Source organism: Hibiscus syriacus, unplaced genomic scaffold (genome assembly GCF_006381635.1).
Source record: "Hibiscus syriacus cultivar Baekdansim isolate YM2019G1 unplaced genomic scaffold, ASM638163v2 tig00110474_pilon, whole genome shotgun sequence".
Classification (NCBI taxonomy): Eukaryota; Viridiplantae; Streptophyta; class Magnoliopsida; order Malvales; family Malvaceae; genus Hibiscus; species Hibiscus syriacus.
Window position 1 is genome coordinate 1,024,567 of NW_024062753.1, and position 14,804 is coordinate 1,039,370.

A 14,804-nucleotide genomic window follows, 5' to 3' on the forward strand; every position below is an offset into this window, starting at 1 on the left:
GTTTAGGATTTAGGGTTTATGGTTTAATGTTTAATGTTTAGGGTTTAGGGTTTATATTTATATTTATATAAACTACATACTATAATTTACATTTGTATACTATATTTTATATTATTTATATAAACTATAGTTTATATTTATATACTATATATATGAACTATATTTTACATATAAACTATATAGTTTATATACTAACTATAGTTTACATATAAATTATAGTTAATATTTACATATGAACTATATTTTACATATGAACTATATATATAAACTATATAGTTTACATATGATATATATATATATATATATATACTATAGTTGATATTTATATACTATATAATTTACATATGACCTATATATACTATAGTTTATATTTATATACTATATATTATATATATAAACTATATATACTATATAGTATAATTTACATATGAACTATATATAAAAACCCTAAACCCTAAACTATACATTATATAGTTTATCAGTGTATATAAACTATACATTATATGTAGTTCATTAGTATATATAAACTATATATTATATAGTTCATTAATATATATAAACTATATAGTGTATATAAACTGTATATTAATTTATTAATATAAACATATATATTAATTGAAAGAATTGAAAAATATATAAGGATCAAATTGAACAAATTTTAAATATGAAGCTTAAACTAATAAATTATAACATTAAATTTGGATTAAATTGAAAAAAGTTGAAATATGTAGCTTAAATTAATATATTAAATCATTAAATTTGGACTCAATTGAATAAATTAAAAACTAAGAGACAAAACTACAATGTCAAATGAAGTTAAAAAACACGCGGGTTTTCTACCTAAAATCAGCATCATTTCCCGCCTGATGATTTTAACATAACTATGGCTTCCGATTCTCCTTCCTTTCTTGCTTTTCACTCTGTTTGGTTGGTGAGAAAGCTTAGGAAGAGAACTTGGAAACTGAAATTAAAAGAAACTTATATAGGTTCTACTTAAAAGTTCTTTGATTTCCTTAAACGTTTTTGGAGTTCCTAAACTCTTTTTTCTCAGTAATCATATATATCAGTCTATGTTATACTTGTTTTTTAATCTATTATCAGCAGAAAGTTTTAGTTTTTGATTCGTAATAATTAATAAGTTTTTGTCCAATGCTAATCAGATCAAGTATATCACAAGCTTTAGGAAAATTATTGGTTTCCTTTTTTATTGAATTTTGTTTCTGGGGATATTTCCAATTTGTTTCCTTCTATGGTCATGTGAATTGGAGCAGTTTTGGTATAAGACCAATCAGAAAGTTGTATTTGTCCTGTTTATCAGTTTTGACATTTATTCCATTTCCTGTGAAAAATGTCATGAAAGTTCTAAACTTTACCTTCTAGTTTTAGTTTAAATAACACTATTTGACTCTGAATTGCATTACAGATTTTAAATTTTACTCATTTGACCCCAGAATTGTCTTTGTAGTTGTTTCAATGGACTGGAGGCTTGAATAGCAAATAACAAAAGGAGTAGATATGAGAGGAGAGTCATCTGGTTTGATCATTGGGATTTCTATAGGAGTGGTGATCGGTGTGCTTTTAGCTATTTTTGCACTCATTTGTATCAGGTATCATAGAAAGAGATCTCAGATAGGAAACAGCAGTTCCAAGAAAGCTGCAACTATCCCTATCAGGGCTAATGGAGCTGATTCGTGTTCTATGTTATCCGTTTCAACTATCGGTCCTGATTCACCTGTGAAATCTGGAAGAAATGGAATGTCGGTGTGGCTTGACGGGCTTAGAAAAAGCAATGTTGTCTCTATGTCTGGAATACCCGAGTATTCGTACAAGTAGGTTTCTTTTTTAAAGTTATTGTACTTATGCATCATAGACGCATAGTAGTTAATTTTGAGTGGTATCCAATTTTAACAAATACTTTTAGTTAGTTCTATGTGAATTATGAGTCAACAAGATGTGTTTGTAATGGGTTTGTTTTGTTATCGGTGTGATATGATAAACGAGTGAATCACTATTGGAGATTACGTTTGCGATCCACTCGTAAATCGACTTAGTTTTACCTTGTCATGTATCTGTGTCCCAACATAGATAGCTTGATAAGAATTTTCAAGGTATTCCTGTTTTGGAATATGTGGAGTTGTTTGTTTCAGTAAAAGTGAGCATTCTTGATGAGAAACTAGTTGATTTCTCCCAGTTCAATAGTTTTAATATCAGGCAACTAATACCCCTAAAACCAAGCTAATGGCCTGAACGAACGAATGCGTTTGAGTCTTTAATACTTTTCATTCTTGATATAGAAAACTAGTAGTGTAGTCGGGTGGTTTGTGGCATGAATGTGTTCATATTTTGCATGAACTTCTTACTTTGTTCTGTGATAATTCGTTTAAGGTGTTACTCGTACAGGGATTTGCAAAAAGCAACTTATAATTTTACAACACTAATAGGACAAGGAGCCTTTGGTCCAGTTTATAAAGCTCAGATGTCAACTGGCGAGACTGTTGCGGTGAAAGTTCTTGCAACCGATTCCAAGCAAGGGGAGAAAGAGTTCCAGACCGAGGTAGTGACGATCTATGGTTCCAGACCAAACTTATTGTTTAAAATGGCTTTACTGATTGTAGTACTCCTGCCATCAGGGAATACAGAGTCTGTTGCATACCATGCCCATTGTAGTTTCAAAGTAATCCAGAATTGCTCGTAAGATGAGCCTAATGTTTTATACTTTGTTGGACTTGGTAGCTATGAGCCCTCAAAAAGGGGTAAGAATGTTTAATGCTAAGCTGTCTTTCTGATATGATTCTAACATTTGGTGTTAATGAAATTGCAGTCCTTTGTATAACTCGAGAGTTGTACTTCGACAACTTACTAGTGCTCAAGCTCAACGCAAGGGAGGGCGTGCAATTGAGGTCTGTGCAGCAATCGATGTAATTTTTTACCCCTAAGTTCAGTCTCTTTTTGTGTTGAATGTTGATGCCTTGTGTTTGAATATATTGCAGGTGTTGAAAAAGCTTGTTGCTCGCAGAATCCTCTACCATTCTTACTCCATGCAAGTTTATGGTTATGTATCATCACATAAAAGTGGCAGTCATAGCTCATTAACTCTTGTCTAACATTTTCTCGTCAGTTGAGGCTTATTAGAATATTGATGAGAGACCTCGATGACGATTAAGTTACACCATCAATTTGTGAGATCTTTTATTGTGGATAAAATTAGTAGACTCATTGTTATATATGTTTGTATAGATAGGAATTGGTAGAACAATGGGAACTCTTTGATCTAATTCTAATATGATGAAAGTTTTACAGCAAAATTCCTATTATTTACTTTTTTTTACGGCATCACATGTGGTAGTATAAAAAGTGGACATTAAAAGGTGTTTACTATATGTTTTTCATCACTTCTCTAACTATTAATCATCCTTCAAATCTTTCACTTTCTTCGTCTTCAATCTTTTGTTCCTTACAGTTTTCTCTCTTATAAGATAAGCTAAATTCAAAATGAACTTGGGTTAGTCATTTAGTCTCTCAGTTTCATTCACACTGTTGAAGTTAGGTTATGGGCTGTGGGTTTTTCCTAGTTTTTACTTTATTTTCCTAATTTAGAGGCTCAAATTATTTTATATAATATTTTTTTTATATAAATTAAACTATATAATTTATTTAAATTAAACTATATTAATTTTTCTTTGCATTATTAATAATGTTTTATCTAATTTATATTTAAATAAATTTATTAATTTTATTAAATAATTTTATATAATATGTCTATTTATTAATTTAATTATCATAATAAATATTTTATTATAACATTTAAAAAAGTAATTATATTAATTTTTTAATTACATCATAAACTAAAAAACTTATAATTTTATTAAAATCTTATAATTTCGTCCATGGTAATATAAAAGTCAAGTAAATATCAGATCAGATCATTAACAAGTCGGATCATTTACAGGTCAGGTTGAAAACAGGTCGGGTAATACCAGTTATTTACCATGTCAATCTCGGGTTCGGGTTCATATCAGTCGGATGCAGTTCGGGTTCGGGTATCATATTTTCGGTTCAATTCAGGTTCAGGTAGGATGCAGGTCGGGTTCGGATCCACAATTTCCAGGTCTAAATCGGGTTCAGGTCAACACCAGTTCCGACTCGAGTCGGTTTCGGATCGTCACAATGCAGGTCAAAAACAATTTTAACTCGGGTCGGTTTCAGTCAATTTTGCGGGTCAGGTCAGCTTTTTACAGCCCTAGCTATGATTTTGTGTTTCGTATGTTGGTTATTTTGAAGTCGTGAGACCTCAGGAACGTTGGAATGGATAATGGATCTGCTGACCTCTTGAGATCACCCCTGCTGAAGCTTCCGATGTAAACCTCCTGCCGCCGCAGATTCAACATCACATGACGCACCATCGTCTCCTCAGCCATATGCTGCCTCACAAGGGGACACCAACAGGAAATGCTGGGACTTCACCAACTGCACAACATGTTTTGCTTTTGGAGCAATTACAAATTGCATCGTCTACACATCTAAAAATGCTGAGGAAACTGCACAGGTCGAGTCTCGGCATGCTGTTTCAAAGAACAAATGGAGATTCCATTGCAGGTTATATATTCTATTTTCTTTTCCGTAGAGATGATCCTCTAACCTCTCTATGTATCTATCTTTTGCAAAAACGAGGAATTTGATATATGGTATATCTTGCAACAGCTTTTTTACAATGATATGATTTCAATACTTATGAAGTTAACTCTGCACCTTTACTTCAGGAAGGAGGATTTGACATACATCACCGAGAACATAATTGCTATGGGGTACATGAGCTCTGCACCTTTATGATAGAAACCCTGTCTCACAATTACAGAAATTTCAAATCTCATCACGTGTAAATATTAAACAATGTGTGATTCTCTCCAGATTTATTATTGTTTAAATCTCGTGATATGTGGGTCACGTCCCAAATTATTATGAGTTAGGTTAGTTTTTATAGTGTTTTGTAATTGTTTATTTGCTTGTAATAATTAGGACTTTAATTTTATTTTAGTCACTAATCAGTATTAATTAATTAATCGGTTCATTATTAATAATTATATTAAATTATATATATGCAATAATCTTTAAAAAAATATATATATACTTGAAAAGTCAGCAATAAAAAGTCAAAATATGTCAATTTTTTATTTGTTAAATTGGCGTTTGACATGGTTCTTGTCCCCATAGAGAACGTGGACGAAAAGAGTTTTGAAGTTATCGTGGAATACCCATTCTTTCTCTGAGTTGGAGCCTCCCTCAAACCAAACCTTATCTCTTTGTTATGAAACTTTTTTTCTATTAATAAAATAAATTAAGATATTGAATCGAATCGATTAAGTAAATTGAAAATTAATAAATTTTGTTCGGTCTATATGATATATTTCTCATATTTGATGACGACTTCAATATGTTTGTATCTGTAATATATGGTAACTTGTAACCGAGAAGGTTGAACCTGTATTTTTATTAAAAGAAATTAGTATTGTGATATTGTATTATAGTAATATCTGTTTTGTTTTTAATTTCAATAAATTAATGTACACCATACAAATAATTTAAATGAAACATATCATCATTTTGTCATTGGTATAAAAAAAACATATTATACTTTATTAATCTTTGCGTTATTGGTTCAAATTTAGTTCTTAGCATAGGATTCTTTTGTAGGAGCATATATACTAATTCCTACAAATGAATTGATATGAGTGCGATAATATACAGTTGTTTAAATATTATGTTTTTAATATGAATCAAACGATCCCAATAATAAAAAACTATTATTATTTTTAAGATTTTAGATTCGACTATTTTAAATATTAAAAGTGTCAGCGTTTAATGTCAAATATTATTATAAATGAAAAGCGTTTGAATATATTCTAATTAATTTGATTATACTCTATAATAATTAATTGTTACAATAATTATTTATATATCATTTACGAAGCTATTATAATTGTAAACACACATAAAATTAAAAGAATGAATCCATGGATAAATTTATTTACCTCCGAAGCTTTGTTCGGGTCTTAACGTTGACCGAGTTTGGCGTCGTTGTCAAAGAAATAACTTAAGAAGAAATTAATGGAATTTTGAGTCATATAATAACCTTTTTAATTACACAGCCGCCATTGCCAACTAGAAATACTTGCAAACTCAGATTTTTTTTATCCAAACAAAACGAGATGTTTAAAGAAATACAGTCTAATAACCTTTTTCATTACACAGCCGCCATTGCTAACTAGAAAAAGTGTTATTAAAAAATTTAATATTTTTTTAATATTTTATATAGAGTATTATTATAAATATTAATAATTTTTAAATATTTTTGATAGAGTATTATTTAAAATAGAGAAAATCGCCTCAGTGACCAAAAAAAAGTTATAATATACGATTTTAACCAACTTTTTTTGGATTTGCCAAAATGACCAACAAAATCGCAACGCGAAATAAAAATCGCAACGCGATCCCCAGAATCGCAAATCAGTTTCCAGAATCGCAAATCAGTTTCCAAAATCGCAACGCGATTCTTGAAAATCGCGATGCGATAGTACAAATTCGCATTGCGATTTTCCATAATCGCAACGCGAATATGAAAATCGCAACGCGAACACATAAATCGCAACGCGTATCCGTAAATCGCAACGTGTATCCGTAAATCGCAACGCGTATGGGTAAATCGCAATGCGTATCCGTATATCGCAACGCGTATCCGTAAATCGCAACGATAATACATAAAATCGCAACGCGTATCCGTAAATCGCAACGCGATATTTAAAGCGCCATTATAATCGCTACGCGTATTTTATTTTCAAATTACAAAAAGAATATTAAGACAAAATCCCGTAATCGCAACTCATAACCTAAAACCTAAAATCACAACTCAGTCCCATCTCCATCTCTCACTCTCTACGGCGAAGAAATCCGTCCCCATCTCCGAAGATTTCCGTCCCCATCTCCGGCGAAATCCCTCACAACCATTCACGGTCAGAAATCCCTCACAATATTCAGAAATGGAAAATCAACCTCCGAGGGTTAGTTTTTTTAATTATTTTTATTTTGAAATGTTTGCATTATTGTAGGTTTTTCATATTGAAACTGATGATAAGTTTACTGGTCATTTCAATAATAGATTAACCATTTCACTTAGATTTCATTTCGCGTTACGATTCTGTCGTTGCGATTTTCATTTCGCGTTGCTATTCTCTCGTTGCGATTTTCAAGTTAGTATTTGTCTTTGTCTTTGTTCTGTCTTTTGGTTGAAGTAATGCAATCCATTCAAGTTTCAATTTGCAGAAGAGTCGCAACGAGATAAATGAAAATCGCAACGAGAGAATGACTGTCGCAACGAGAGAATCGCAACGAGAGAATCGCAACGCGAAACCAAAATCGCATTGCGATTTTCATTTCGCGTTGCGATTCTCTCGTTGCGATTTTCATTTCGCGTTGCGATTCTCTCGTTGCGATTGTCATCTCGCGTTGCGATTCTCTCGTTGCGATTTTCATTTCAACCAAAATACAAAACAGTGTTGCAAATTTTAGTTTCAAGAATAAACTACTACTTTTTATGTTTATTGTTTTTGGTATATCTTCACAGTGTAGTTTTTGGTATATCTAACTTGGTATGTTTATTGTTTTTGTAGAAATTTTTTTCGGCTCAATTGACCTTGAGAAATAAAGTCAGCCTGGCCACTACAATTGCAAAGAAGCTTTCACCTGCTCAAAGACAATTGTTTGAGGAAACCTGCTTCGGGCCATGGCTGAGAGTACAGCATCCGGGTGGAGATGCTAATTTGACCCATTTGTGGCTTCAGACCATGACATCAAATCTACCCGACAGTATACAACGTGGTGAGGAAGAGATATGGTTTCATTTTCCACCAGCGTATACTTGCTTTGGGCGGAAGAAGTTCTGCTTAATCACTGGTCTACGATTCGGACACGATGATGTAGGCCGGTACACTCGTCATATCGCCCGCCCATCATGGTTATCCCGGGTTTTTCCGGATGAGTCAATGGAGAAGCCGAACCTACATGTCGACGACCTGAAGAAATTATTTAATAAGAAAGCTGGTTTCACTCGGATGGAAGACGTCGATGTTGTCCGAGTATGCCTTCTACTACTTGTGTATGCCGGCTTTTTAGGCAGAGAGGCCAGACAACCTATTCATCGGGAGCTAATAATATTGGTAGAGGACCTGAATGCATGGAATCTGTTTCCGTGGGGTTCGTATATATGGAAAGCTACCTGGACTAAGTTGTCGTCTGCCTTTGATGACCGCAAAAGTTTGCGGGGCGATGGGTCCAAATACACTTTGTCAGGCTTTGTTTGGGCCTTTAAGGTAAGAATTTCTATATAATGTTTCTAAAATTATAATTAATTATTTAACAATTACTAATTTTGTTATTATATTGTTTGTAGATTTGGATATTCGAGGCTTTCCCCAGCATGCGTACATATGCAATAAAAACGTCAAATGATATTCCCAGGGCTATTTCCTGGAAGAGGAAAACTCTGTTGGATTGGGAAGACTTAATACCATATGCCACAATAAATAATGTAAGTTAACACAAATACTTTCATATAATATATAAACAAGTTATTAATAGTAGACGTTTAACTTTGTTTGAGTTTTTATATTTTAGGAGGCCAACATTCCATTACAAAGACTGACACCCACGGAGGAAGAGCTTGCCACTGATTGGTGGCAAGCTAGTCAGAATTTTTTTGATGGCACGGATGATGAGCAGCATCCACTTCCTCCAATTCGAGAGCCATCACCTCACCTAGAGCCATCACCCGATCGACCCGACTATACATCTCTAGAACGAGAGCCATCACCTATCCCGTCACATCATCGAGCCTCTTCTCCACCATCACCTCATGATAGGCGACCGGCAAAGATGCCACGACTCCTATCTCCCTGTTCTCCACCTCCACCTCAACGGGATGAGTCAAGGGAGTTACGTGATGAGGTCAATGCCTTGCGTGAGGAGATCGGTACTCTACGCGATAACGATGGTGCATGGCGTGTGGAGGTGTCAACTTTACGTGGTGAGGTTGCCGCTCTACGTGAGATGATAGTATCGTTGCAGAATGAGGTTCATACTCTACGCAACGAGGTAAGTTTAAGATTTTCCATATTTAACTTAATGATAAATTTACTCGTAATTTCACTTAGATTAGCCATTTCACTTAGATTGCTTAGTAAATTTATTCGGTTGCTGCCAATTCTGCTAAACTGTGTATTCTTTAACACTGTGAAATAGTATTTGTCTTTGTTTTGTCTTTTGGTTGAAAGTAAATTTGTTCGGTTGCTGCCAATTCTGCTAAACTGTATATTCTTTAACACTGTGAAATATATTTGTCTTTGTTTTGTCTTTTGGTTGAAAGTAAATTTGTTCGGTTGCTGCCAATTCTGCTAAACTGTGTATTCTTTAACACTGTGAAATAGTATTTGTCTTTGTTTTGTCTTTTGGTTGAAAGTAAATTTGTTCGGTTGCTGCCAATTCTGCTAAACTGTGTATTCTTTAACACTGTGAAATATATTTGTCTTTGTTTTGTCTTTTGGTTGAAAGTAAATTTGTTCGGTTGCTGCCAATTCTGCTAAACTGTGTATTCTTTAACACTGTGAAATAGTATTTGTCTTTGTTTTGTCTTTTGGTTGAAAGTAAATTTATCCATTCAAGTTTCAATTTGCAGAAGAAGAAATAGTTTACTTTCGCAACACGAAACTTAAAATCGCAACGCGAAACCAAAATCGCAACGCGAAATGAAAATCGCAACGACAGAATCGCAACGCGAAACCAAAATCGCAACGACAAGATCGCAACGCGAAACCAAAATCGCATTGCGATTTTCATTTCGCGTTGCGATTCTTTCGTTGCGATTTTCATTTCGCATTGCGATTCTGTCGTTGCGATTTTCATTTCGCGTTGCGATTTTGGTTTCGCGTTGCGATTTTAAGTTTCGTGTTGCGAAAGTAAACTATTTCTTCTTCTGCAAATTGAAACTTGAATGGATTGCATTACTTCAACCAATAGACAAAACAAAGACAAATACTAACTTCAGGGTATTAGTTTGAAACATATTTTTCTTTGTTATCTGATGCATTTTGTGAACTATGATAGAATAATGACTTGGGTGAATACAATGCAAGTTTGAAACATATTTGTCTTTGTTTTCACTGTTTAAATATCATGTCTGTTTATTTACTGATTTTTGTATTTAATTATTTAGCGGCCCGATAGAGTGGATGCTTTACGTCGGGTTATGCTTGCACGACGGAGTTCACGCATCAGACAGCGTGCACGTGCTATTAAGTCTCCGTACACCCCAATAGTGCGAAGACACCGCAAGAAGAAGCCCGACTCGCCTGTCATCCCTCAAGAGTCCACTCCTATCGTTGAAGAGGCCCCCCATATCATTCCTCGAGAGTCCCCTCCCACCGTTCAAGAGGCCACTGTCATCATTGAAGAGGTCCCTCCCACCATTCAAGAGCCCGATTCACATGGCGTCATATGTAGGCTTCTTGAGAAACCCTCTGTCGTGCCGGACATGATGGATTCAAGTTGGCTCTCGTATGAGTTACCGGCCAGTACCATACCGGTATCTGAAGAGGAGAGGGAACAACTACCGGACACAATTTTGGATAACACCCTTTGGGCTAAGACCGCAGTTGATTTTTATCTACATGAGCGGAGCAAGGGGTGTTTCACTGACATATGCAAGCTCACCGATGATATCTTTTTGTTGCTTGAACGGCCTTGGTGGGGCGTATTATTAGGGGTTGAAGACAATGGCTATTTCGATGGGGGGTAAGTCTTATATTTTTCTTATATTTCAATTTGATTAATTTTTTTTTTAAATTTATGTAAGTCACTAATATATGTCTTTTTTTGTAAAACAGCATATCGATGCGTGGGTGACACGTCTTCTAATAATAAGAAAACTTAAGAAAAATAAAAATATACGATATACAATAATGCCGACGTCTTTTCACGCCGTTCACTTGAAGAATGCACGAGATGAATCATTTGATTTGGGCAATGGACAAGCTAAACTTTATCCTGCATGGTGGGAGGTCGATAAGGTTAGTATTTATTTTAGATTGAGTTTAAAGGTTTTATGAAATAAGTGCGCAAATGAATGAATTATTACTTATGATTGCAGGTGTTTATCCCTGTTTTGGAACGTAAACATTGGATTCTCGTCGAGCTTCAGCTCCCATCCCTTAAGACAATAGTGTATGACAGCATGATAAATTACATATCATTGGCTGATTTAAGAGATGTTATTAAGGGATGGAGCTCTCATTTGGCTAAATTCTTGGATGCGATCAATTATTGGACTCGTTCTGGAAACAAGAAGCCAAAGAAGCTCAATATTACAGTTATTAGAGACGAGACCGCGCCACAACAAACGAGCGGAGCCAGAGGAGATTGTGGTCCTCTCGTATGCTTGGCGTTGGAGCGTTTGACGACGGGAAGCATCAAGTATCTACCTCCCACCGATAGAGATAAAGCTGCAGTAGGCTTGTGGTTTCGGCATTATATGGCTAAATCGATATATACGAGACGCTGCCTACCTGCATCCGCGTTATAAAAATGTCCATAAACAATTGGTAAGTTTATATACTTATAAATGAAAATGTTTGGTTAATTAACTAGAATTCAATAATTTGCGTAGAAAGTGTTGTTTGAACAAATGTTTGGTTTCTGCAGGTTAATCTCAGAAGTGAACTGCGTGAAAATGATGTCGAGCTGCAAAAGTTGATTCAATAGTTTAATTGATTGTTTTTTGATTGTTTAATTGATTTGTAAAAGTTGATTCAATAGTAGATGATCGGAAATAAGAATTATTGCTTATTTTTTGATTGTTTAATTGATTTGTAAAAGATGATTTGTAAAAGTTGATTTGTGTAATTGATGCGAACATAATTCTTATTTGTGCTTGTTTAATTGATTGAAATGTAATGGTTGATTTTGTTGATTTCAATCTGCATTATGTTGAAGGCAAAAATGACTATCGCAATGCGAAATGAAAATCGCAATGCGAAATGAAAATCGCAACGAGAGAATCGCAATGCGAAATGAAAATCGCAATGCGGAAATGAAAATCGCAATGCGTTTATAATTTCGCATTGCGATTATCTTGTTGCGATTTTCATTTCGCATTGCGATTTTCATTTCGCATTGCGATTCTTTCGTTGCGATTTTCATTTCGCATTGCGATTTTCATTTCGCATTGCGATTTTCATTTCGCATTGCGATTTTCATTTCGCATTGCGATTTTCATTTCGCATTGCGATTTTAATTTCGCATTGCGATTCTGTCGTTGCGATTTTCATTTCGCATTGCGATTTTCATTTCGCATTGCGATTCTCTCGTTGCGATTTTCATTTCCGCATTGCGATTTTCATGTTGGGATTTTCATTTCGCGTTGCGATTGTATTTTCCGTGTTGCGATAGTCAAATGCATGCCAATAGTGATAACAACTGAATAACAAGAGTTGGTTAAGTCAAAATGGTTGGCCTGAGTCATTAATTCAACTGAAAATGTTAAAAGTTCACACATAAAATCCACATAATACAACGTTTGCATTTAAAAATCACCTAAGTTAACAGTCTCAAAAGGTGAAGCCAATCGTGATTGGGATTTTAAAGATGATTGCCTTTTGCTTGACACCATATGAGCTTTGGATTTTGATGAGGATCCATATTTTGGTAGAGGAAAAGATGATTTTGATGGCACTGGTGATCCACATGTCAACCTTGTATGACCACTTTCCTTGCACCGACTACATGTCGATCTCTTCTTCTCTTCACCCTTAGACGGTATACGATCGTGACTTTTTGGTCGGCCAGGTAGCCTTCTGTCCATGGCTGGTGGCAAAACTGTTTGTAAGTCATCTGGTATGTCCCACTCAGAAGGATGTGGAATAGGGTAGACAATCTCGGCATAAGTCTGTCGATAAACTTCTGTAGTGTAGCAATCCATAGCGTATGCGCTTGAATCATCTTGGTTTAAATGAAGAGCAACTTTTATAACATGGCCACACGGATAACCAGATGTTTGCCATTTCATACAACTACACGTCTTTGCATTTAGATCGACTAGCCCATTTAAGTTATTATCCAGTACTTGAAACAAAGTGTTTGAACATGGTTCAACTCTCCATGACGTTGACTTCACAACACGTTTCGTTATCTTTTTTTCAGTCCATGGTGTAACACGATGTTCCAATGTTCCTGTAAATTTAAATAAACAATACTTAGTAAAATATATAAATATGATAAGTTACGAATTCAAAGAAATAATACATGCATGGTTTCTTTTCTTGTAGTACCACTGTTGAATAGAGGCTCGAAAAAACTCCATTAACATAGTAATGGGTAATTTCCGGGAATGACGACTTAGAGCGTTGATTGATTCTGCACTATTAGACGTCATGAAACCATATCTTGCTCCAAGTTGATGTACTCTTGACCATCTTTCAAACCCGACATCTTCTAGTGTTTGAGCACACTGAGGCAAAACACGTCTTAAACAATTTATATGCTTATTGAAATCCACTTCCCGATAAGCTTTTACAGCCTTCCAGTATGTCCATTTGTGCTTTTTTATACCAGCAGACCTTGATTTTAGATTTCTATACAAATGAACACCACAAAGTCCATGAAAAGCATCTGGGAAACACCTTCTAACAGCGTTGTCAATTGAGTTTGCCCTATCGGATATGATTGTCAGATTGCTAATAGGACCTATGCAATCCCTAAGATGCCCCATAAACCATGTCCATGAATCAGAGGTTTCAGATTTGCCAACCCCGTAAGCTATTGGCAATATCCCATTGTTAGCATCCATGGCTACTGCTAATAAGTTTACTCCAAGGTATCGACCTTTCAAATGTGCTCCGTCAACTATAATAACTGGGCGCATGCAAGTAATAAACGAACGAATCTACAAAATAATATACACAAGAAATATAATCATTTAAATGTGAAATGCATGTAACTAACAAAAATGAGTCAACAAAATTATATTGATTTACTAACCGTAGCACCAATGGCGATAAACAGCAACTCAAAGCGTCCATCTCTATCTGTTTTGATATGAGTTACCGACCCAGGATTTTTCAGCTTTAAATTGTGACAATAAGCCGGCAGTTGGGCAAACGATGCTTCTGGCGACCCCCTCAACAATTCCAAGGCATAACATTTGGCTCTCCAAGCTTGAGAATATGATATACTAATCTTGAACCGAGCATTCATGTCAGTCATAATTTCATGTCCCCGATATACCCTGCCATTCAAAAACATTAACTCAGCCAGAAAACCACCCAACACCTTTTTGTTTGCCTGTCTATGGTGAGGAAAAACTTGGGTTCTTGAACATGTATGTTTATCAATAAAAGTCCTAACTTGAAACATTTTGCAATCTTTTATTCTCTTTGCAATCATACGCCACGTACAGTTTTTGTCAATCATACACCTTGTTTCGAAACGATCTTTGCTTGATTTGTTAACTTTTAGTTGATAGCCATCTTCCACACATTTCGTATATAAAGCTATCTTCAAGTCTTCCTTTGTATCAAAACAATCATCTTTCTTGATACGAATAACTTTTGTGTAACAATCAACTGCTTTCTTTATCAACTCTTCTTCCGGTATCTGAAGTAATTCTGGCATATTCCAGTTATACGCCCGTGGCATTTTCTTTTCTTCGGGGACTTTTTCTTCTTCTTTTTCTTCTTCAGGATTATATGAATTACAGAATGGAT

The 14,804-nt window shown here is 34.8% G+C and overlaps 1 protein-coding gene across 1 annotated transcript; it reads left to right on the top strand.

Moving 5' to 3' along the window:
* The first annotated feature begins 1,465 nt into the window (after nucleotides 1-1,465).
* LOC120128125 (calcium/calmodulin-regulated receptor-like kinase 1) lies at nucleotides 1,466-2,695 on the top strand. Its single transcript, XM_039145892.1, has 2 exons — nucleotides 1,466-1,829; nucleotides 2,401-2,695. The coding sequence occupies exons 1-2, from the start codon at nucleotides 1,516-1,518 to the stop codon at nucleotides 2,693-2,695; spliced, it is 609 nt and encodes a 202-aa protein (XP_039001823.1). The 5' UTR covers nucleotides 1,466-1,515.
* The last annotated feature ends 12,109 nt before the right edge of the window (nucleotides 2,696-14,804 follow it).